Source organism: Daphnia carinata, chromosome 5, assembly GCF_022539665.2.
Source record: "Daphnia carinata strain CSIRO-1 chromosome 5, CSIRO_AGI_Dcar_HiC_V3, whole genome shotgun sequence".
Lineage (NCBI taxonomy): Eukaryota > Metazoa > Arthropoda > Branchiopoda > Diplostraca > Daphniidae > Daphnia > Daphnia carinata.
Window position 1 is genome coordinate 5,211,816 of NC_081335.1, and position 25,938 is coordinate 5,237,753.

The 25,938-nt window shown below is 40.6% G+C and overlaps 3 protein-coding genes across 3 annotated transcripts in view; all 3 read left to right on the plus strand.

The window, feature by feature from the left end:
• Nucleotides 1-25,938, plus strand: part of LOC132087725 (bystin-like) — a 53,689-nt gene that overhangs the window by 18,093 nt on the left and 9,658 nt on the right. The gene's annotated exons all lie outside the window — the stretch shown is intronic.
• On the plus strand, nucleotides 9,458-13,988 carry LOC130697037 (uncharacterized). Its single transcript, XM_059495367.1, has 8 exons — nucleotides 9,458-9,766; nucleotides 9,819-9,941; nucleotides 10,019-10,251; nucleotides 10,320-11,097; nucleotides 11,218-11,331; nucleotides 11,393-11,524; nucleotides 11,590-11,805; nucleotides 11,928-13,988. The coding sequence occupies exons 1-8, from the start codon at nucleotides 9,458-9,460 to the stop codon at nucleotides 13,785-13,787; spliced, it is 3,765 nt and encodes a 1,254-aa protein (XP_059351350.1). The 3' UTR covers nucleotides 13,788-13,988.
• Nucleotides 17,129-25,558, plus strand: LOC130697036 (uncharacterized). Its single transcript, XM_057520153.2, has 9 exons — nucleotides 17,129-17,493; nucleotides 17,567-17,822; nucleotides 17,900-18,274; nucleotides 18,326-18,445; nucleotides 18,509-18,756; nucleotides 18,827-19,248; nucleotides 24,734-25,104; nucleotides 25,222-25,335; nucleotides 25,397-25,558. The coding sequence occupies exons 1-9, from the start codon at nucleotides 17,225-17,227 to the stop codon at nucleotides 25,556-25,558; spliced, it is 2,337 nt and encodes a 778-aa protein (XP_057376136.1). The 5' UTR covers nucleotides 17,129-17,224.

The following is a 25,938-nucleotide window of genomic DNA, read 5'->3' on the forward strand; positions in this document are numbered from 1 at the left end:
AGTGTGTGATGGGAAATTCCATTCCACACTTAGGGCAAAAATTTCAAAAACATACTACAAACATTCGTGTAGTTATCAAAAAAATAGAAAATACAGCCCTTTTTCTGATCTTTTTGGCTAGTACAATTTTTCATATCACGTCCAAACCACTTAATGAAAAATAACTTTCGTTATACTAAAAAAAAGCTAATTCTTCCCTTTTCAATTCCCTGGCTTGTTTTAATTTTTAGGAGAAGTAGATTAATAATTATTATCGTTTTAAAAAATGTCCTTCTGGTGGGAGATACTGGACACAGTTTTGAGGGTGTAATCGGACGCAAACGATATTTCTGGGGCGGGGCTTAGGTTGCTTAGTTACGGGAAAAAACCGTAAACAAAGGCAGAAACCTGAGAATTTCGAAGTGTCGTCTGCTATCTTCTACTGCTAATGGCAATCGATAATAAATTATTAGATAATACTTAACAAGCCCTTCCTATTTTCATTTTTTTCAAGCTACTTTGCACATTTCACCCCCCCAGTTAATCATTAACGAATTTCGATATAATTACATTTAGTTTACGGTATTTTTAATACATACACAAATAGCTTAATGGAATCCCCACGTCACACTATTTTTTCGAAGTGTGTATTTTCAATATATAAAGTTTTAAAGACCATGTCTAATGTGGTACACCGCATGTCCAGTTTTCCCCCCTAAATTTTTTTTCTTTTAATTTTTCCGTTTTTTAAAAATGTGTTTACGCCTAAACTACTCAACCAATTTCAATGAAAAAAATTGTGAACATAAAGTTAAGTACACTTTACAATATAATATCTTTTGAAGCGTTAAAATCCTTTTATTTTCCGAGATATTGACAAAATAAGTTTTTTGTCCAGTTTGGGTCCGCTCTCCCCTACATTCCTGATGCGATAGTCATCAAAATTTACAACTGGACGTTGATTGAGGTGCCCCTGACTTCCAGCAGTAAGGTAACGGACGTCTATGGTAACCAGATAGAGTTGATGGACATCTCTATTATTATTATACCTGTAGCGCCTTTCAACATTCCTTCGAATTGTGCAATCCTGTAGTTCAAAATTAGCCGTTGTTGAGTTTCACGGCGTGTCATTTGGGTTTCGAGCCACATGTATGGGAATCTGAAGTCGTTGGTTAATAGTTGGCCTTGCTCGATTGTTGCGCAGCGAATTACTTTCTATCCCATCAAGGCCAGTTCCTACGTTGATATCCCGTTCCTGAGGTAAAATCCTCCCATCTGCTAAAATTCGGTAAAGGAAAGGATAGCTCCGCCAATCTCCGGGGAGCGTTTGCACCTGACTTGTGAAGCCTACAAGCTCCTCCCAATCACCCCACTTTACAAGATGCAAAGTTTCTTGGTTAACCCAGCATCTGAGGAAGATCAGACTAGAACTTGTAGCCGATTCGAGTAGTTGCCTGAAAGCATTTCTCTTACTTTATTAATGTTATTGTGCTTGAATTCGTGCTTTTTACTTAACATTTTGTTCGCCGAGTCAGTCCAGTAAAATTGTTTAGATTTAGAATTATTCGCGGTGATTCGATTGTCTAGTTCCATTTATTTTGAACTATTGTTTGTATATCGCTCTCGTGGAAGTTGCGTATCACGTTCGCCTTGTGTCGTTTTTCTTCTCGTTCTCTATACGTGTGATCACGGTAAGACCCAATTATTTTTGTTTCTTTTTAACATGTTTCTTGAATGTTTCTTCTTCTTCTTTGTTCTTTGTCTTTTTAATTCTTATGTCTTAGCTTATAATAAACAATACGTCATTGTGGGTAAAACGCCTCTGAGTTCAATATCTTTTTATTGTCTTAATTCCGTAAAGTCCGTCTTCCCACACGGGAAGATGCTTTACAGTCCTATTTCCGATGGGCAATAGTCCCAAGTATTAAGAGAGTCGTAAGCCGATCCACGCCTGCACCAATACTAGTCCGCCCCATCTTTAGTGCAAGGTCTTTAAATGGAAAATCGTTTTTTGTAAAAATTGGGAATTCCGTTAAACACGTTTCACACGTTTTTCGTGAATATATAAGTCTCCGTTTAAAGTTATTTATGCAATATTCTACCCATCTGGTTATATATTGCTGAATCCTAGTCGAACTTGATTCGCAATAGTCCGATCTCGCGTCCAGCACAAGGTATAAGAGTACCCTTGCGTTTTACATTCGCTCATGCTGAATTCCAATTGGGTATTCGGTAACATGGATTTTCCATTCCCTAGTACCCTTGCTGGATTACATTTTTCTACATTTTTCCTCTATAAGAAACAAAATATCCGTTTATGTTCATTATTAATTCGACTTGTTTTTAAAAAAATCATCCCACCCAAATCTACCACGGTTGCAACAAGTTAGCAGCCTTCTCAGGTGTAATAGTCCAATCTGAAGTTTTGCAAACATGGCGATTCACAAACTTTTCCAGCTGGCGGTGACAAGATAGCGCCAGTGAAGCGAATGCTACAATAACAGCTGCCCTCATTTTTTCCTTAAAAAAAATTATAGTAATGAAAGAATTCTTAAGATATTCATCTATATGTTTGTCTTTAACTAGTATCAAGCGTTTTCCCTCTCCTATGAAATTGAACGATGAATTGAAACGAATGCAAGGCTATTGAAATTTAAAAAAATAACAGGCGTTTAATCTACAATGTTGGAATATATTTTCTCGACTAAGACGAGAGTAATGCAAAATGTAAAATGGAAAAGCGAGCGAATTTGTTTTACCATATATCGCCGTGAAAGAAGTGGAAAAAGCACAAAATAGGGTGAATAAGATAAACGATAGGGCACGATAAAACGTGACGAAACGTTTGTTTCCGTTTTTATTGTCAAAAAATGAATTTCGTAAGAAATCGTTGAATGCACTTTGTTTTAATTTTCAATCTGATTTCGAAAATACACATATTTTTCAAATTGTTTAGTTACATATTTCTGTTATTATACGATAACTGATGCAACCAGCTTCTTGTTCTTCATCTTCATCGCCTTTGTATCAAGTACACGATAAACATTAATAAAAAAAAACAGTAATAATTAATTAATTAATTATTTATTCATTAGTAACTACATTGCAGATAGTATTCTAAATGATGATATGCACGTTAAATGAAATAAAAATACATTTCTTCTATTTATCGAAAGCAGTATAATCGCGGATATTCAGCATAATACTATAGGGAAAATTCTATGGATACAATACGATGAGGTAGCTTTTTCTTAGATGCGGTGTGGTTGAGCAGAAAGTAAAAAGAAACTTTTTCCTTCTTCTCAGTTTCAAGGGCAACAAACAGCAGTAAAATTTGTTAAGGAAAAAAAGATAAGATAAATGATAAAACAGAAGTAGAATCGATTTTTAAATCTAAAACGGCGTTATTTAAACGTTTAAAAATTTAAATATTTGTTAAGGCAAGAAAGGCTGCGGTGCAATAGATTGCACCAGGACTAGCGTCCCTTTGCGGATGGAGTTTGTGTTGACAACCAGGCGCTGCTGGAGACTGCAGACGTACAGTATCCTCCAGAAAAAAAGGCACCCCCCGGTCGCCAAAAATAAAATAATATATTACTAGCGCTAGATGGCATTTAATTTTTGCAACATATAAACAAAAAAAGCATGCGTTTTTTTTTTGTTTGTTTGTTTTGACGGCAAAATTCCAGACGGTTTGCCGATTTCCGATGTTTTTTGTAATTTTGCTTCGAGCAAAATAAAGAAAACTGAAAATTTGAGAAGTCTGGAGAAAGGCACACATTGTCTGAATCGTAACCTGTTCCCAACCTCACTTTTTTCCAAATTTTCCGTTGTCGTATTTTTGCCCGCAGGAAATATTAGGAAAATTTATTGGCTAAAGGCGATTTTAGAATGCAGACAATATTATTTTAGGTTTTGTTCGATGAATCTAAATTAGAATTAAACAGGAGTTTTCCATCCAATTTAAGTTCAAATCTATCGATTACAAAAAGGCTTCGATTATGAACTGATGATAATGGCTGGTGAACGAAATACTAAAACTTATTTCGTTCGCCAGTTTGCTTAACTTAAATAATAGTCTTCTTAACAATTTTCTGTTGAATAATTTAGATTAATTAAAAAAACATAAAATAATATTGTCTGCATTCTAAAATCGCCTTAGTCCAATAAGTTTTCCTAATATTTCCTGCGGGTAGAAATACGACAACGGAAAATTTGGAAAAAAAAGTGAGGTTGGGAAAAGGTTACGATTCAGACAATGTGTGCCTTTCTCCGGACTTCTCAAATTTTCAGTTTTCTTTATTTTGCTCGAAGCAAAATTACAAAAAACATCGGAAATCGGCAAACCGTCTGGAATTTTGCCGTCAAAACAAACAAACAAAAAAAAACGCATGCTTTTTTTGTTTATATGTTGCAAAAATTAAATGCCATCTAGCGCTAGTAATATATTATTTTATTTTTGGCGACCGGGGGGTGCCTCTTTTTTCTGGAGGATACTGTACCTAATCGCATCACAGCTCTTTAAAAAAATACAGAATTTTGTGTGTTCAAACTATGAAAAAATCACTTTCTGTTTAGGCAATAGACGTATGGATAGCTATAAGTAACGGAGTACTTCAAATCAGTTCCCAGCCTAATTTCATATTGCCTTATGATCGTGGCTAAATTTGGTTTAGTGCTTAAATTAGGGTTATCGTTATTGACATTTTTTTTCTTTAGAAAGAAAGGTGTCAAAACGGGCATGCCGTCTTGTCCTTTGCCATCCCAGCCAAATGCCTTTTCAAAAGGATCATTTGACAATCATTTCAGTACTAAAAAACACTTAAACAGTACACTACAAAGCGGCCATGATCTTGGCATAAAGTTTGATCTCCAGTTACTACTTGAACAGCAGTCTTTAAATGAAACCTGGAACAAATTAGTGAAAAATGGGATACTAACATCTGATCAGATTAATCTGTTGGTTGAAGCACCAATAACGAAACAATAAGAAGTCCATGTGGAAATTTCCCTTGTGCATGCTGTTGTAACGAAGCCAAATAGACATCTTCAACATATATTTCTTCTCGATGTCTTTATTACTCATCAAGGGTGAACATATTAATTGCACCGCAACATACGCAGCGCGGGTGACCTAGATGAACACCTGCAAGATGATTCACGCAGGCGATACGTCATCAATATCACGCCATATTGAACGCGTCTTTTAATTGGTCAACCGCGTGCAGCCTACAAGCTCCTCCCAATCACGTCACTTTGCAATATGCAAAGTTCCGTGGTTAACCCAGCATCTGAGGAAGATCAGACTAGAACTTGCAGCCGATTCGAGTAGTTGCCTGAAAGCATTTCTATTACTTTATTAATGTTATGCTTGAATTTGTGCCTTTTACTTAACATTTTATTCGCCGAGTCAGTCCAGTAAAATTGTTTAGGCTTAGAATTATTCGCGGTGATTCGACTGTCTAGTTCCATTTGTTTTGAACTATTGTTTGTGTATCGCTCTCGTGGAAGTTGCGTATCACGCCCGCCTTGTGTCGTTTTTCTTCTCGTTCTCTATACGTGTGATCACGGTAAGACCCAATTATATTTGTTTCTTTTAACTTGTTTCTTGAATGTTTCTTCTTCTTCTTTGTTCTTTGTCTTTTTAACTCTTATGTCTTAGCTGATATAATACATACATCATTGTGGGTAAAACGCCTCGAGTTCAATTTACATTTATTTGTCTTAATCCGTAAAGTCCATCATCCCACACGGGAAGATGCTTTACACTGTGATGGGGAATGTGAGTTAAAATGACAAAGTGTGTCTCAAAGCTCAATGGGATCTTCATATATTGAAAAACCAGTTATAAAATTTCTCAATGCATGGACATGGAACAAGGATGTTGGTAGGGTTTGACTTACATTTGTTACATTATTATTTGTTGGTTGAAGATTACTCACCTTTTACTTGTAGTTTTGAGCGATGTAATAGAATGCAGAAAGAATCTCGAGATGCAGTTAGAGGATCTCTGCATAAAATCTTCACAGAGCAGTTAGAATCTTCAAAATTTAACGAAACAGCTCACCCTTTTCCATCGTCACATAGAAAAGGTGAGGAAAGTTCGCCATGCAGAGGATGCAAGAACTCATTATCATTATTGGAAACCTCAATAAAAGAAACTGGGTAAATCTAATGTTCAGAGAAAATGGTAGTAGTTTTTCCATTTAGTCTTGTTTTGTTTTTTCAATTGTATTAATAGCGATTGAATGTAAATGCAAGGGTATATGAAGAAGTAGGCAGCATTTCATCAGAGAAGAGTAAAAATCGTGTGTCATCACCTCACACAATTGTCACCACTTTAACTGAAGTAGGAGCTAATGCTGCACTTAATTTTCTATTTGCATTTTTCCGTCGCGCATAGCAATCAGTTATACATCAGATTCTAGTATAGCCGCCAAAACGTTTAACACCTTGTTTTGCAATAGGCGAAGACGGAGATGCCTGTTTTGAGTTGCTGATTCATGCACTAGAATCACTTCGCAGTTTACCTCCTGCGTCTCTCTTTCATCTTCTACATCAAAAGCATAATAGCATATATGACCTCTGGTTCAGATTACTCAACAAATCTGTCTCATTTCTGCGTTCCATTATTTTCGAGTACGGATTTTAATTTTTTAAATTTTCCTACCAAGAAAAATTACGGAAACTCCTCGTCTTATTTAGAGGAAGTTTGAGAAAAATCTAGTTTGAAACTGAGAGTACTTGAAAAGATGAAGCTCCTCCTTAACAGCGGTGGAGATGTCAATGTAAGGAGCAATGATGGGATCACACCCTTACATTTGGCGGTTGCGAATTCGGGAATTTACGGGCCGCAAGTGACGAGAATGTTACTCGAATTTCGAGCTGATGTGAATGCCATTGATGTTTATCAACGAACGCCGTTGCATGAGGCAATTAGAAATTAAAACGATAACATAAGTTATGATGCGATTTTGCAGTTGATCAAAAACGGCGCAAATCCGAACGCTCGTGACATTAAAGTATGGACACCGATCCATTACACCGTTCAACGTCGAAAAAGTAATTCGGTCCAAGTAGTAAAGCTTCTTTTACAACATGGAGGCAGTATGAAGGTCAAAGACAATAAAGGGATGACGCCACATCGTCTCGCCGAATCGTCTGCCCGAGTGCTTGACTGCTGATTAAATTAAACAGCAAAATCCTGCGTAATAAACACTTTCGTAGTCACATTGAACTAGTCGAAATGACCACTGACCTTGCTGACTTCGTAACCCAGCCCATTCCAATTTGATGTCCACAGAGTGAAGTATTGTTTTCGATGACGACGTTTTTTTTCCAGTTAAATGCCCGCAAATCACTGCCTGTCTCGGCAGTATATTTTATTGCAGAACCTGCAGTCACAGCGGATCATCCGGAACATCTGAATCCAGCAGCCGACCGTTGCCAAACCCGTTGGTCAGTTGCAGAGTAACGATTTATCTTGGGGTAGTAATAGGGCAAGCAGACCAGCAGCCGGAGTTCAAGTACTTTAAAATCCTGAAGCTCCGACCAGAATGAATTATTTTCATTTTCACCAGTATTATTATTTTCTAGCGGGACTCGACATGAATCGCGTCCGCCAGATGGAATTTTCAGTTCAGTTCGGATCGAGTAATGCACCAGTAATGATGAGCGAAGCCCAGGATTCTTTTATTCTGCTGAATAATGCTCTAAAAATTACAGTAATGAATCATCATGCCAACAATTGATTGCAAAATGGAATAGTGGGCGACTAACCGCTAGTGGCTGGAGCCGAATGAGCGCTGCCAACAACAGTACGCAACAATCACCGTCAATGACCAGGAACCACCGAACAGGCGAGGAGGAAGCATCAGGCGATCGAATCGTCGTTGTCGTTCAATCAGGGCGGACAATCAGCCGTCAAGACGGACGGATCTCTTTGCAAACAGGGTTTCACGTTAACGGACATCGAGCCATGTCCTGCATGTGGATGACAAATCAAATTATCAGTTTACTAGAGAATTACATAGCCACAATTTCTATTAATCCATTGTTCATTCAATGGATTGACAAGTTTTAACATGCTTAACACTATTTAAAATTTTTTTTCTATTTCTATCTCATTTTTTAATATGAAAACTTTCAGTTGGCTTTTGACCTTTGTCTGCTCGATAATTTATCATACACTCTAATCGTTCACATTTTACATTTTGAAAACAATTTAAAAAAAAAAATGGTTTCGAAACACCAAGCTTAGTTACAGACAGCGACGCTAAATCCCCCTGATACACCTAGGGATTACATGAAAAAGATCAAGTGACGTCAGAGCTTAGTCTCCTGCTAAGATCGTAATTAGTGTTACGAGGATGAAACGAAGAAAACAAAGAACGATTAAAGGCAGGACAGAAAATCACGACATTGGAATAAAAGGGAATGTCACGATCTCAGTTTTTAGCTTCTTAGAAAATGTTTGTTGCCCACGCAGAAACTTTCCCGCAAAAATGATTGGGAAACCTTTAGCTTTATCAACAAATCAAAGTTTAAAAACGGTTTTCAATTTTAATATAAGCCTTACGTCAAGTTTACCTTATCTTTCTACATAATTTCCAAAAGAAAAAAAATATATATATATGTATCTGTAAAGGTCGTATTGTTTACACCGCAAAATAAAACGTAACTTTTTTATCGCGTTTACCAACGATAAAGATAGACTACGGGGCTTAAAACGCTGTACATTGTTAGAAATTTGACTGTCTCCCAGTCTCTCAATTCAAGCGGACTGCGATCATTTCAAGTCGTATTGTAAAATTGATTCAAGATGGCATTCAGAAAAAAAGGTTACCCTCTTCAGATTCCATACAGGGATACTTTAGAAAGAATTCCGTTTAAACGTGGCGAGAATAGGGATAAACAAAGTAACCGCTATTGGGAAAATCTAATAAAGTTACGTGATGATAATCTGGTCCAGTATCGCAGCTTTACGCTACAGGATGATGGCAGGTAATTGAACACTTTAGTTTCATTTTGTAAGTTTTCAGTTAAAATTTCAATTAATTGTACAAGCGCACTGAACGAATAGATACCTTGCCATGGAGAGGTGTCAGGGATCGATGCTCGACTACTGTCTCGGGACATTAGACGGCGCAACTGCCTCACTCATTCAAGGAATTGATGTTATGTGGCAAATTACGTGCGCTGTTGATTTTTTATTTCGCAATAAAATTGCGCACGGCGATTTGAAACTTGAGAACGTCCTCTTTAAAAGAATCGATTCGGAACCCCAGCGGGTTGTTGCGAAACTATCCGGATATGGATACGACTATCTTCAGTCTACGGTAAAGAAAAAAAATTATCTTTCAAATCTAAAGTTAACTAAATATTTTGTTTTCACAATTGGATGACGTACAAGGGTGACGTCAGGACGAATTTCTCTAAACTTGGTTGTTTGTACATTTCTGCTGCAACTAAAAAAGAGATGAGACCAGAAGGAGCTCCCACCACCTGGAAGTTGACTGAAATCGATTTTGACGCCCAAACGCTTGCATTAGAATTGATTAATCTTGTGACTGATGCCAGAAATCCGTTTGCTTTTGAAGCTGGCACATTACTGCGACATCCGTTTTTTATCCGTTACTGCCAATTTGCGTTACCCAGACTAATTAAAGAGCAGGTTAACGGGGAAATTGTGACAAGGTTAAAAATGAAAGAAAACATTACAGTATGGAAGAAATCATTAGGTGATGGCCAGTCTTCGCATGAAAATTTCAGCGATTTTGAGAGGATCGTAAGTTAAAACGTTTCAAATTGCACTTTTACTATAATAATTTTTTCCCCAGCTTTTTATAGAAAATAAAGACATAGAAACTTTATTAACTGAGGCGTCCACAAGAACACCTCAATTACTTTCGCAATACATTTGGCATCTTTCCACCAGCGCCTTCCCTAATGGAAATGATGTAGTATTTTAAGTTTTTACGTGGACGGCTTACGGAGCAGTAACCTTAAATCATTTAATGTTTAGATATCACCTTTTAAGACAGGGAAGGTTCTAGGAAAAGGAAGCTTTGGAAAAGTTTACGAATATTATTATTCCAACAAAGATGGAGTACGAATTCTGGCCGCCTTCAAAAAATGTAAACCGTTATCGGAGGGACAATCGTGGAAGGAAGAGGCACAACACGTATTTGAACGTGAAATCATTGCCCTTTCGCAGTTGAACCATCTATTCATCATCAATTACCTAGGAGTAGCAGAAATGACCAACGAAAAGTAAATTCCACACTTAGCACTGTAACGCTCAAGTTTATTGCATATGATTTGTTCATGCTCCGCGGCAGGTATATTGTAATGGAATTGTGCGAGGGGTCCTTAAAAGACTACTTTAATGGAAATCTGGAACAAGTTCCTAAAGACTCGTTGGATAACAAAATAATAATAAGTCAAGTGGCCCTTGGTCTGGCCTACATGCACAGCAAAGGAATTATCCACAAGGATTTAAAACTCGATAACATCCTTCTCAAACGCCAATCCCCTACATCTCCTCTCGTTTTGGCTAAAATCACTGACTTCGGATTGGCTAAAGAATTCAATCCAGAATCTTCTCGTTTCAGTGACACTATCCATCCAGGCACACCATCTTACATGGCACCCGAACTTCTCTGTGCTTCTCATGGTGCTTATCCGGTCAATTTTGCCAGCGACGTGTATTCTTTCGGGATAACGGTTGCGCGAATTGCGTTGAAAGGAGATCATCCTTTCACCAGAAGTCAACAACTCATTTCAATGAGAGAAGGGCTGGTTCCACCAAAACTTCATGATCTCAGCTGGGACTTGATTGATTTGATCGTCAACTTAATAGATAAAGATCCAACAAAACGTCCTAGCATGGCCTTAGTTTTATGCCATCCATATTTCATCTTGACAAATGACAAGACCAAAAGGCATTTCGTCGAACAGCTTTGGCCTGATTTAAGTTTGGACAATAGAAAAGATCAAATGAAAAAAATTTTCAACAGACACAATTTCCAGGAGTGGTACAGAACAATCACTGCTGATAAGCCAGAAACTGCCAAAGAGAAGGAAGATATGGAGAAAACCTTGCAACTGTTCAAAAATGTAAATATCAGTTACTCATAAAAGACCGTTTTTTTTTTTAGCAAACTGTCATCGTAATGAAATCTGCCATACATTAAACATTAACGCAAAACCCCGAACGTTAATTTTTATGCATTTCAGAGTCAAGGAGATTGTACAGCAGAAAGCTTGTATCCCGTCAAAAAATACAAACAAAAAATTAAGAATGCCTTAACGGCGGAATACGATGCTAAAGTTGGACACCAGATCGAGGAGGTAAACAACAAGTGCGCAAGCCGAATGCCAACGTGATTGTTATTTTATCGTTACATTGTAGATCTCTTCAAATCACTATCTGTTTGATTATTACCAATCCAAAAGTCGCACAAGTTCAAGACATGAACCCAAATCGGTTCACAAGGAGGTCAATCCCGAAAACGAAGATAACTCCGGGAAACAAACTAATCAGGTATTCGTTGTAAAGACAACAATGACGAACTACCATCAAAATATGACAATATCACCATTTTTCAGAAAACTTCAAAGCAGTATCTTCAACACCACCTATCCCGAAATCGACTGCACAAGCTGATTCAAAATAAGCCAGGGCTGTTGGTGTCTTACATCTGGTTTTGCTTAGCTGAAATAGCTAACAACTCGCCCGCCAATTCTTCGACAGCGACAACTAGTCAGCAAAAGCCGACTGCGCCAGGCGTAAAAAAACATCAATTGGCGCAATTCAGACATTGGGTACTCAACCAATTTTGTTTTTTAAGTAAAAATTAATCAGATGAACGGAAATTAAACAGTGGAGTCTTACACGAACAAGAGTAATGATGTCATTGCTTAACTATTTGCAAATTATTGTGCAGATTACCAACGAGTTGCAATGGTGCAGTTTTTTCTACGATGACGAAAAAATCGCTGATGAACTATGGAAAATGAAGTATCCTGAAACTTCCGAAACCACGCAGGAATCAAAAAAGGAAATTATACGAACAGCGGCGAAATGCAACATCTCACTAGCTGTTTGGACAGAAGTACTCAAGTGGATGGGAAAGAACGCTTCAGCTTTGCTTCGTGAAGTAGTTCAAAGCCACGTTCCAAATGCTCCAAAAGTTGCAGAAATGATTCTCGAAAAGCATTGGTTCAAGGAAGAACAATTTTCTTCGTTGCATTTGGCAGCCTTTAATGAAGGAAACTACACAGACCAAATAATGCGAGCATTACTTGATAGCAAAAAAATTCCAACAGCGACTGAAGATGGACTTAGCCCGGTTCACATCGCAGCCCAAAATGAGTCAAACTGCGGAGGTAGACTATTAAAACTTCTCCTGGATAAGGGTGCGGACCCAAATGCTTGTTTCCAAGACGGAACTACGCCCGTCCATTGGGCAGCCTTGAATCAGGGGAAATACGCAGCCGAAATTTTAAAATTCCTACTCGATTGCGGTGGCAATAGCGATAAAATCGATGAATATGGTTTGAAACCAATTCATTATGCAACGTTGAATACTAGTGATTCTGCATTCACACTGTTGGACGTGCTACTTAAAAAACGAGGTGCCAACGCCATTGACAGCACTGGAAGAACGTTACTTCTTCATTTTGCAGTGTTGAACGAAAGAGATTGTGTGCACGGAAAAGGAATCCTGAAAAAATTACTTGAAAATAGAGAAAATCCCAATATCGGAGATAACGAGGGTTGCACCCCTCTTCATTTAGCAACACGTGACGAAACATTTCAGCGAACTGAAAGTATTCGACTTATTCTACAATATCGCAGCAATCCGAATGCTGCTGACCAATTAGGACGGACACCTGTTCACTACGCTGCAGCTAATGAAGGAGAACATGCTTATGAATACCTTAAGCTTTTGTTGGCTTTCAAGGGAAATTTGAACATTAGGGACAAAGATGGACTCACACCTACTCATTATACCATCATCAATAAAGGAAAATGTGGGGACGAAATGAGAAAACTAGTTGGCGTCAACCCACAAAAAACAAACGCACACCTCAACAACAATGGCGAGTCGTTGCTTCATCACGTTATCGCTAAAAATGACGTTCAACTGGAGATTGTTCAATTGGCAATCCAAAACGGGGGCGATCCGAACGCAATAGACAAGTCTGGGCGCTCTTCTGTTCATTCAGCCATCTCGCTGAATGAATCACTTGTAGGACTAGACATATTAAAGCTGCTGCTTGCAAATGGAGGAAACGTTAACCTTCAGGACAAGGAGAAAAAATTTACACCTGTTCATTTAGCGGCATCTAGTTTGGGAGGAAGGTTGCCTGAAAAGATGAAGATTCTTCTTAAAAGCGGTGGAGATGTTAATACGCAGGGCAACGATGGGATCACGCCCCTGCATTTAGCGGTTGCGAATTCGGGAATTTACGCACCTCAACTGACGAGGATATTGCTCAAATTTGGAGCTGACGTGAATGCAATTGACGTTAATCAACGAACGCCCTTACATGAGGCAATCAGAAATGAAAACGATGACATTAGTTTTGACGCGATCCAGCAGCTGATCGAAAAAGGCGCAAATCCGAACGCTCGTGACAGCAAAGGACTAACACCGGCCCATTACGCCGTAAAATACAGAAGAGGCAACTCTGACAAAGTGATGAAGCTTCTGTTACAACATGGAGGCAGTATGAAGATCAAAGACAATAAAGGGATGACGCCACAACATCTTGCCGAATATTTCCTGCCAACTGCTTGACTGCAAATAATAACATTCTTCTTACAGAACGTCGCGGCGCAATTACCTTGTTTTAACTTAGTCATTACGTAGTATTAAAAAAATTCGTCATTATGCTAATAAACGATAAAGGATTTCCCGGGATTTCCCTAGTGCCTAATCAATTTCCCCGTTTTCTGATAAATATAATTATACGCTTTCTCCTCCATTTTATCCCGATTAATACACCTATCTTGTTTGAGAATACCGTAACAGACAATTGGTCGTTGTTGTCCCAGTGTTCGTAAACAATTTTAGCAATCATTACGTCATCTAAAATTTTAATCATATGCAAACGCAGGGGATAACCATTTCTTTCGACTATCTCCTACCCCCCCATCCCAACAGTTCACCCCCCCCCCCCCCAACAGTATCCCAACAACAACTGATGTCCATCATCCCACTATCAGCCCACCACCATCTGTCGCCCACTCCCAATCCGACATTCTGAAAGAAAATAACCTTGTGACAATGGAGACCAAAACGTGTCGGGAAAAAGTCTAAAACCAGGCATGCTGATGATGAAAAATATTGGATAGGAACCCATTCAGCATCTGCTGACTAAAGATCTGAGTAGATGACGATGCTAAATCTTACTAGTCGTTAGTGGAGGAGAAATCTTAATTTTAAAAAAAACGGAAGGGGGGGGGGGATACGAGTGACACAAGAACATATTCCATGGAAAAAGGTTGTAGGTTTCCCACAAAAAAAAACTGAACAGTTTGGATGTGCCTTAAGCGTTAAAAAGAGATACTAATTTACGGATTGGGACAGATAATGGATGGTTGGCGGCAACAAATGGTCTTAGATTTCAGTGAAATCATCAGTTTAACCATATGGTATTTCTAGATCCTTCTAAATACATAGAAGTACACAGCATGCCCATTGATCTTGCTGATGACGCCTGATGAATTTCCAGCTTTGCAACAGCTTTCACGTTGAGCCAGCTGCGACATGGAGAGCGGACACTGACGCCATAAGATTCAGTTTGATGTATACCTTCCAACAGCATCTTTTCATGCCACATCTTGTTTTTTAAAATGTTATGCAACGATAGAGCGTGCAATGAAAAAACGAAACTATGTATAAATGTTCACTTCATTGATGCTTGCCTATTGTCTGCTCGAATTAAACACCATCACTGTGCGTAAAGTTTAATTGAAATTGCAGTGAGACGGGCTTAATATGAAGCACTGGAAAATTATGTCTGAAATTCTAATATTGTTGAAGTACCCACGGCTTTAATGGTATCGCATAAATTCACTTGAGTAACACAGTTTGAACAAATACAATTACTCTGTCGTTTCACACCCATCAACGACAGAGCCCAAAGATCGATTGAATGAGTGATGCAGCGACTGTCGAAGAAGAAAGAAAGCGGCCATTTTGATTTTTGTTCACCCTTTCCCCCAGCTGGCAAAACTTCCCTCAAAAAAACCTTGCTGTTTCTTGCAACTGACAAAACAAAAATGGCCGAATAGCAAATGACGAATGATGAAGGGAAAGGCATCCACTCGGGGCAATGTAGCTGGTGGAAAAACATAATTACCGACAGCAAATGCCAAAATCAGTTAAAATTTATTGTCTCGCCCGAAAGGGAACGTTGACTAGAATCCAATTCTTGTTCGTGTCAACACCCAATATCTAATACGGATGCTGTGGTTGTCGATTTTTGTTGGCTTTCGTTATAGTAATAGAGAACCATGTATAGAAGCTTCCAGCACGATCCGTGTCGTAGAGGACGACAGATGTTTCCATTTCAGTCTTTCTTCAACATTCTAAACGTTGATAAGTTATAGAAAACAGGTGTATTGAAAAGTGAATTATTTTGGTGCGTTTGGATTTTCTCATAAAACAGTTTCACTAGTTTGATAGCGGCTGATATGGTGCATTCGAAACGTTAGCATTTCTAACAATGTTTTGTACATTTCGTTAAGTGAATTGGCTTCGATAATCGTGTTTTTCTAAATAACAGCGAGTTGATGAGGCCTCTTTTCAACGCATCAGTCCAGTGACAAAGTTGATAATGATGAATTGTTTTTAACAGTGTAATCGTTACATTTCCATAGCGACAAATTAGGTGAATGGCCTAAAAAAACTCTTCGTTCTATGGGTTTTACAACAATGGCATTAATGGGACTCACAGTGTCAACGAATGAGTTAATCAAACGATCAACACCCTGATGCCCCAGCCGGATTGAATTATTTTCAAGCGGGGTTCAATATGAATCGCGTCCGCCAGGTGGAATTTTCAATTCAGTTCGGATCGGGTAATGCGCCAGCAATGATGGGCGAAGCTCAAGATTCTTTTATTCCGCTTGATAACGCTTTAGAAATTCAAGTAACGAGTCGATATACCTGCAATTGACTGTAAAGTGGAACATTGGGCAATTAACCGCTAGTGGCCGGAACCGAATGAACGCTGCCAACAATGCAGCTGACCGAATTGCCGTTGTGGTTCAATCAGGGCGGACATTCGGCCATCGAGACGGATGGATCTCTTTACGAACAGCGTCGTTACCGGCCATTGAGCCATGTCCTGCAACATGGATGACATATTCAATTATCAGTTCACTTGATTGCTTGTTTCACATAATCATTTCTATCGACCCATCGTTAACTCAATGGACTGAAAAGTTTTTAACAAGGTTAAGAGTATATTTTACTTTTTCCTATTTCCATCTCTTTTTTTAAGAAACTAAGCCTTCATTCGGTTTTTGACTTGTCTGTTCGACAATTTATCATACACTCTAATCGTTCTCATTTCACTTTACATTTCGTGAACAATTTTGAAAAACAGAAAACAAAAATGCTTTCGAAACATCAAGCTCAACTACAGATAGTGACGCTAAGCCTCCGAGACAAATCTAGTGATTACATTTTTTAAAAAATCAAACGAAGTCACAGCTTAGTCTCCTGGTAAGTTCTTAATTATTATTCTGAGAATACAAAAAAAAAAACAAAAAAAAACAAAAAACAAAAAAGAAAAATTAAGGCAGGTCAAAAAGCACGACATTGGAATAAAGGGGAATGCTGCGATCTCCCAGTTTTTAGCTTCTTGAAGAAAGTCTGTGGCCTACGCAAAAAATATCCCACAAAATGATACTGCAACCTTTAGCCTTTATCAGCAATTCCATGTTTACAAACGGTCTCCATGTAAAATATAAACCCAACGTCAATTTTCCTTTATCTTTCCACATTACTTTCGAATGGAAAACAAATAAATACATATACATACAATAGGTGTCGCACTGTTTAGGCTACAATATAAAACCTAACTTACTAATCGTGTTAGCCAAAGATAAAGGTAGACAACGGTTCTTTTCGGACGTGTACATTATTCACGAATTTGACTGTCTTACAGTCCCTCAATTCAAGCGGGCTGCGATCAATTCTAAGTCTTAATGAAAATCTGATTCATGATGGCATACAGGCACAATCCTTCTCCATTCTACCGCAATTCCCCTTTTTTGCGTCCATTCTATCGGCGTTCGGCTAGTTTTTTGTCCAACAGCAGCGGAATTATGGTCAGTTACGAAAAGGGTGAAAAGGTCGCCTTAAAAAAAATCCCATTTAAACCTGACGAGAATAGCGATGAGCAAAGTGAGCACTACTGGGAAAATCTAACAAAGTTACGTGATGAGAATCTGGTTCAGTATCGCAGCTTTACGCTACAAGACGATGGCAGGTAATAGAACAGTTTCTTTTTGTAAGTTTTCTTTTAGAATTTAAGTTACTGTACAAGTGCACTGAATGAACAGAAACCTTTCGATGGAGTTGTGTCAGGGATCGATGCTCGAATACTGTCGCGGGACATTAGACCGCTCAGTTGCGAAACTCGTTAAAGGAATTGATATAATGTGGCAAATCACGTGCGCTGTTGATTACTTATTTCGCCAAAAAATTGGGCACGGAGATTTGAAACTGGAAAATGTGCTCTTTAAAAAAGTCGATTCGGATCCCCAGCGGGTTGTTACCAAACTATCCGGATATGGATGCAATTATCCTCAGTCTGCGGTAGAAAAAAGAAATTTATTTTTCAACTCTTAAGTTTAGTAAAAAAATATTTTTTTCACAATTTGATAACGTACAAGGATGACGTCAAGACGGATTTTTCCAAATTCGGCTGCTTATACATTTCCGCTGCAACTAAAAAGGAGATAAGACCAGACGGAGCTACCACCACCTGGAATTTGGCTGGAATCGATTTTAACGCCCAATGGCTTGCATTCGAATTGATTAACCTGGTGATTGATGACAAAAATCCGTTTACTTTTGAAGCTGGCACATTACTGCGACATCCGTTTTTTATCCGTTACTGCCAATATGCATTACCAAGACTAATTAACGAGCAGGCTAACGAGGAAATTGTGACAAGGTTAAAAATGAAAGGAAACCTTGCAATATGGAACAAATCTTTAGTTGACGGCCATCCTTTACATAAAAATTTCAGCGATCTAGAAAGGATAGTAAGTTAAAACGTTTGGATTTGCTCATCTACCATAATCATTTTTTTCCAGCTTTTTTCAGAAAATAAAGACATAGGAGCTGCATTGACTGAGGCATCCACAAGAACACCTCAATTACTTTCGCAATACATTTGGCACCTTTCGACTACCACCTTTCCTAAAGAAAATAATGTAGTATTAAGTTTTAACATAGTCGGTGTACGAAGCAGTAAGCTTAAATCATTTAATATTTAGATATCACTTTTGAAGACAGGGAAGGTTCTAGGAAAAGGAAGCTATGGAAAAGTTTACGAATGTTATTATACCAACAACGATGGAATACCAATTCTGGCCGCCTGCAAAAAAAGTAAAACGTTATCGGAAGAACAGTCGAGGAAGGCAGATGCAGATGGTGTATACGAACGTGAAATCCGTGCCCTTTCGAAGCTGAATCATTTATTCATCATCAAATACCTCGGAGTAGCAGAAATGACCAACGAAAAGTAAAATTCCATATTTACTTTTGTAACGATCTTGTTTATTTAATTTTGATTTGTTCATGCTCCGCGGCAGGTATATTTTTTTGGAATTGTGTGAGGGATCCTTAAAGAAGTACGTTGAAGGAAAGCTCGAACGAGTTCCTAAAGATTCGTTGGATGATAAAATAATAATAAGTCAAGTGGCCCTTGGTCTGGCCTACCTCCACAGCGAAGGAACCATCCCCAAGGATTTGAAACTCGATAACATCCTTCTCAAACGTCAGTCACCTGCATCCCCTCTCGTCTTGGCTAAGATCACCGATTTCGGATTTGCTAAAGAACTGAAATCCGAATCTTCTAGTTTCAGTGTCACTATCCACCCAGGCACAAAATCTTACATGGCACCCGAACTTCTCCTTGCTCCTCATGGTGCTTATCCGGCTAATTTTGCCAGCGACGTGTATTCTTTGGGCATAACAATTGCGCGAATTGTATTGAAAGGAAAGCATCCTTTCGGCACCAACATAATTGGACAATTGCAAATTATCAGAGGGATCGCGAAGCGATCCCGATAGATAATTAGAATTGTGTAAGAAAATAAATGAAGAGACGACCCTAAGGGTGTAGACACATTTATTTTAGCTAAACTTCAAAGAGAAAAAAGAAAAAAGAAACGAAACCAAAGGAAAAAAGGGACAACTCCCCCTTTTTTTTTTTTTTTTTTCTTTCTCCCTCTTCCCCCTGCACGCGGCCTAAGCCGCCCATACACCTCAGACATATTTGCTACACGTCTAAAGTGATAACACTTGAAGAACTTGACGTAGATAAACAGAACAAACTATAAAGGATGAAACTTCAAACATAATACATGCCGAACGAGAAGAGACAACCACGCAGAGATAAAGAAAACCCTCAACAGAGAAAAAAACCTGAATTTTCCAGGAGTAAAAATAACTCTGTTGGGGAAAAAATTGTGAGGGAAACAAAAAATTGAACACAAGGGCTAGAGATACTCCATCTCTTCCTTTTTTCATCCGCTTGCGACTTCCGAACTCCAGCGGGTAGAAACAAAACTCCTTTTGGTTAGTCGCCTTGGCCAAAACCATCCGTCCTTCCGTCGTCGATTCGCGGTCTCTTACTTGCTCTGGCTGGTTGAACCCTGGCACGACGGAGTGTAGAATATAAACAAAGATAGCCCAAAAACACAAATAACGGACCATGTAACTAAATAAATGAAAAGGATCCAGAAACCAGGGTGGGCTGGCGGGTAGACGTACCCTTAGGGTCGTCTCTTCATTTATTTTCTTACACAATTCTAATTATCTATCGGGATCGCTTCGCGATCCCTCTGATAATTTGCAATTGTGTAGCGAAAAACATTTCGCTAGACTCTAAGGGTGACTTTAAAGGCCTACCTAAGTTACATTTGTGTTTCAAGAATCACTGTGCCGACCGACGGTCCTGCACTCCTCCTGTAAAAACGGGTGAACGTAGATTCCCTAGACCACTGCCCCGCTCGCAAAATTGTATCAACGGCGACGCCGTTACGCACTGCTTTAGACGCCGCAGCGCCCCTTGTAGAGTGCGCCCCAAAAATCGCTGTGTTAATTCCCGCCAATCTTAGAAAGGTCTTGATCCATCTGCCGATAGTGTTGGCAGTTACGGGTACGTGCGGCGCTATAAGACCAATAAAAACTCTGCCGCTATTGGTCTCGTTTCTAAAAACCTGAGTGCGTCCGATGATACTTTGCAAAGCTCGCATCGGACATAGTTTCTCGTCTGGGCAGGTTATCACTGTTGTCGACTGAAGAAGCCCAATGCGCTGAGTTTTCCTTAACGACACTAAGGAAAACTTAACATCCACGTTCGAAAAAGCAATCGAACTCAGGCCGATCGCGGAGATTTCCGACACTCGCATTAGGGTCGCTAAAGCTATTAAGGTAACCGTCTTGTAGGCAAGAACTGACAGGGGCAAACACTGGTTCTCTTCTAGCGATGAAACGAAGGCGAAAACCTGGTCAGGATCCCACATCGCGTTATATTTAGGCCTAGGCGGATTCTGGTTGTAGCAACCTTTTAACAGCTCGACCACCAGCGAATGCTTCCCCAACGAAGACCCTTCCACGCTACCCAGAGTTTTCGATAGCATGGAGCGGTGAATATTTAGGGTGCTATAAGACTTGCCCGAGGCATGCAAGTCTGTCAGGAACTCAAGAACGTTCTTCAGGCCATTTGACAAGGGATCCTGATGCCCGCCCCAAGCACCAATCCACCCAATTTCGCCACGCCGACTCATAGGCTGCGTTTGTATTGGGACGGCGTCCCGCCAAGAGTAGCTCGACCAGCTGCGACGAAAAGCCTCGCCCTTCAAAGCCACGCCGGATAGTTTCCAAGCGGCTAGGTGTAGCGCGCCGGTCGCCAGCAGCGGATGTGTTTCTTCCAAGGCGGATGTTAGTAATGTGGGGCTCGGATGAAGTAAGCGTGGGACTTCGCACGCCAGTTCCAGCAAAAGTGGAAACCAGGGTTGACCAGTCCAAACTGGGCAAATAAAAACCACTGTAGCCTGCTCTCGCCTAATTTTCTCCAGGCACTTGAAAATTAAACAAAAAGGTGGGAACATGTACCCCGACAACCCACCCCAATTCAAAGCGAACGCATTGGTTGCCATTGCTTCTGGCTGAGGCCTCCATGAAACGAAAGACGCCAATTGCGCATTCCAAGGAGCGGCAAACAAGTCAGCGTCCGACGGCCAAATGCTATCAATGTACGAAAAAACCGTCGGACTCAGCCTCCAATCACTTGCGTCTGCCAAGCGTGACTCTTCGTCCGCTTCCATGTTAAGCCTGCCAGCCAAGTGCACCGCTTCAACGGCAACCCCACGCTCCTCACACCAATCTGTCAATAACTTCGAGGCAATCGAAAGCGCTATCGACTTGGTACCTCCGCATTTGTTAATATACGCTACAGCCGTTGTGTTGTCCAGAAAAATGCGAATGGTGATATCCCTTGACGCCGCAGTAAACGACTGAATGGCATAGAACGCCCCAATAAGCTCGAGCTCGTTTATATGCTTCGAAGTGTCAGATAGAGTCCAGGGACCCCGTGTTCTTACGCCATTGCAACATGCCCCCCAGCCAGAAAGCGACGCATCCGCACAAATTTCCAAATCAGGCACTTTTGGGAAAAACAACCTGTCTTTCGACGCGTCTAGGTTGCAAACCCACCACATTAAATCCACTCGCGCACCCTCAGACAAGGTACAGCTCGCGTTCAAGTCGAAAGCGAATTCTTTGGCCTGCTCAATATAAAAACGTTGCATGCTTCGATAATGCGATTGAGCAAAAGGGATCGACGGGATAGCCCAAGTAAAGTTCCCGAGGATAGAAGCAATCTCTCTGAGGGAAATTCTGTTCTTGTCTAACGCCGCTTGACACATGGCCTTTACCGAAAAAACCTTCTTAGATGGTAGCGCAAAGGACATACGCTTAGAGTTAACCATTAAACCCAAATATTCTAAGATTTGAGTGGGTTTAAGCACCGACTTTGACCAATTCAGCAAAAAACCAAGGCTTTGAATTAGTCCCACTACGCTTTCGATGTCCGAACGCAGGCCCTCCTTTGATGCATTCATGATCAGAATGTCATCCAGATAGATTACTAGCCTAATACCTTCCCTACGCAACACGGCCATAACCACCTTGAGTAGCTTGGTGAACACTCTAGGGGCCGGGGCAAGCCCAAACGCTAAACAAGAGAACTGAAAAACGCGACCTCTCCATAAGAAGCGCAAAAACTTATGAAAATCAGGGTGGACAGGAACAGTCAAATAAGCATCGGCCAAATCTAGCTTGACCATCCAGTCTCCCTCCCGAAGCAAAAAACGTACCGCCTCCAAGTTCTCCATCTTAAAGTGTTCGTATTGAATACACTTATTCAAAGGCTTCAAATTGACTATTGGTCGAAACGACCCTTTAGCTTTTTTGGGGACAGCAAAAAAGGAGTGCACACAACCCTCGGAACTATCAACCACTTCTACGATCGCTCGCTTCCTGATCAAGTCTCGCACTTCCTTGTCGCACACGTTTGCCATCTGCTCCGACATAGAAACCGGTGGAGGATGACACCGTTGAATTGGTTCCGAAACGAAATCAATCTCAAGACCCTTCGAAACCGTTTGAAGAACCCAAACGTCGGTGGTAATTCGTTCCCAGTTTTTAGCAAAAAATCTCAAACGCCCTCCGACATGAGAATGGTGGGGAACCGAAGAAAAAGGGGTGACATACCTCTGTCCTAGCGCCCAAGTACTTCTCAATCCGACTCGACCCCGTCCATTTTGCGCCATGCGTCCACGTCCGCGGCCCCGTGCCGCTCCCAACGCTGGTCGCTGTGTCCTGGAAGGTACAAAAGCCGGGCGCTCCATTGCCACCCGTCTGGCACGCGGTCTCGACCGTTGTATCGTGGGTTGTCTAGCCGCAGCCACCAAACCGTCTCTCTGGGCCAGAGTAGCGTCTTGCTTAGCCTCCCTTAGCATCGCTGTCAAAAACCTATCAGTAAAAAGGAGCTCGCGGGCCTCCTTTCCAACTGAAAAAATTTCCGAGTCCGACAGCATAAATTCAGATTTGGGTTCCACCGCAGTGACAACCGCTTGTCTTCTTAGCTTCGTAACATGGAGATAGGCCCTTCCCCATTGTTGTAAAGCCGCTTCTACTGCGTCTCTTACTTGGGTGTCGACCTCACCCTCACCGAGAGCGGAGAGGCGAGCATACAGGCTTACCAACGGAGGAGCCACATCCATAATTTTTAGCTGCGCCGTCACCAAAATGTCCTCAGTAGTGTTAACCGACTTTATCACCTCCTTCTCTCTGGCTCGCCGCTGCATATAGCCGTCAAGTCTGGGCGGCTTAAGGGAGAAGCTGGGATCTTCAAACGATAAAGGGAACCGTCTAGAAATCGCCTTGGATGCCTCTCCTGTCAATGGCTTTAACAAAAAAGAGGTAAGTTCGTCACAGATAGCTTGTGACACCACGACGGGAGACTGGACATCTTCTGATCTGTTCGGCAAACTCCCTTCATCCGTCGAAGACGTAGGGCGTGAACTAGCGGAGCCCGGTAACCAAGACCGGTCTCGTTGTCCATCCAAAGTTTCGTCGTCCTCCAGTTGATCCTCACTAAATCCCGCCCGCTCCTCATGAGCTTGACTAGGGGTGGGAGACAAACACGGCCGATGTACCCGCTCTTCATTTAGCCGACTGGAAAGACGTTGACTGTTATAAATCGGACGACTATTCACACGGCGCACATTGTCACTTAGTCGTTCTCGCTCCTGTAGCCATTCCCTTTCGCGTTGTAAGTCCAACTCTTTTCGATGCTCCAACTCACGTTGGAGTTCCCAACTATGCCGCCGATCTAACTCGTGCTGCCGCTCTATCTCCCAACGTTCCAACTCTCGCTGACGCACTTCGTCACGGTTCCACACTGATCGCCGACCCGAGCGCTCCCACTCGGCTTCCCGGCGGTAATCGTCCCGATTGCGAACGGAAGAACCCCGATCGACAAAACCCTCACTCGGGCGACTATAATGTTGTCCGCTTCTTCCAGATGGACCACAATCCTCGCCCCAAACACCTCGACGCAGTGGTGATCTATCACGTGGAAATTGAGCATGCTCAAAAACCCTTTGTCTTTCCCGACAGGCCCTATCCCGATCGTGCATGCGCAACTCCCCTAACCCCTCTCTCGTCAAGAATCTGTTGGCTCTAGCATCCAACGAACGGCCCGGCCGGCCGTTATCGTAATCACCTTGAGCCGACATCTTTACAGACCGAGAGCTAAAATATGTCTGAGGTGTATGGGCGGCTTAGGCCGCGTGCAGGGGGAAGAGGGAGAAAGAAAAAAAAAAAAAAAAAAAAAGGGGGAGTTGTCCCTTTTTTCCTTTGGTTTCGTTTCTTTTTTCTTTTTTCTCTTTGAAGTTTAGCTAAAATAAATGTGTCTACACCCTTAGGGTCTAGCGAAATGTTTTTCGCTACACAATTCGATTCAATGATACAAGGGCTGATTCCACCAAACCTTCATCATCTCAGCTGGGATCTGATTGATTTGATCATCAAATTAGCAGATAAAGATCCAGCAAAACGTCCGAGCATGACCTTAGTTTTGTACCACCCATATTTCATTTTGACAAATGACAAGACCAAAAGACATTTCGTCAAACAGCTTTGGACTGATTTAAGTTCAAAGAATAGAAAACATCAAATGAAGAACATATTCAATAGACACAATTTCCAGGAGTGGTACAGGACCATCACCGCTGATAAGCCAGAAACTGCCAAAGAGAAGGAAGATATGGAGAAAACCTTGCAAATCTTCAAAAATGTAAATATCAGTTGCTCATAATATACTGATTTTTTTCCCTAAACTGCCATCGTAATGAAATCTGTCATACGTTAAACATTAACGCAACCCTCAAACGTTAACTTTTATGCATTTCAGTATCAACCAGATTTTACAGTAGAAACCTTGTATCCGGAAAAACAATACGAACAAAAAATTAAGAATGCCTTAACGGCGGAATACGATGCTAACGTTGGACACCAGATCGAGGAGGTAAACAACAAGTGCGCAAGCCGAATGCCAACATGATTGTTATTTTATCCTAACACTTTAGATCTCTTCAAATTACAGTCTGTTTGACCATTACCAATACGAAAGTCGCACAATTTCAATGCCCGATCCCAAATTGATTCTCAAGGAACACAAACCGGAAAACAATGACAACTCCGGAAAACAAACTAATCAGGTATTCGTTGTAAAGACAACAATGACGTAGTTAAACTCTGGCAATATCACCATTTTTCTGGAAACTTCAAAGAAGCATCTTCAACACCATCTATTTCCAAGGCGGCTGCACGAGCTGATCAAAACTAAGCCAGTGCTTTTGGTGTCGTACATTTGGTCTCGTTTAGCAGAAATGATTAACAACCCGCTCGTCAATTCGTCGACGGCGACAATCAATCAGCAAAAGCCGACTTCGGCGCTCGTAAGAAAACATCAACTGGCGCAATCCAGATATTGGGTATTCGATTAATTATTTCTTTTTCAAGTAAAAATTAACCAGACAAACGAAAATTAAACGGTGGAATTTTACACGAACAAGAATAATGATGACATTTCTAATCTGGTTGCAAATGTTTGTGCAGATTACCAACG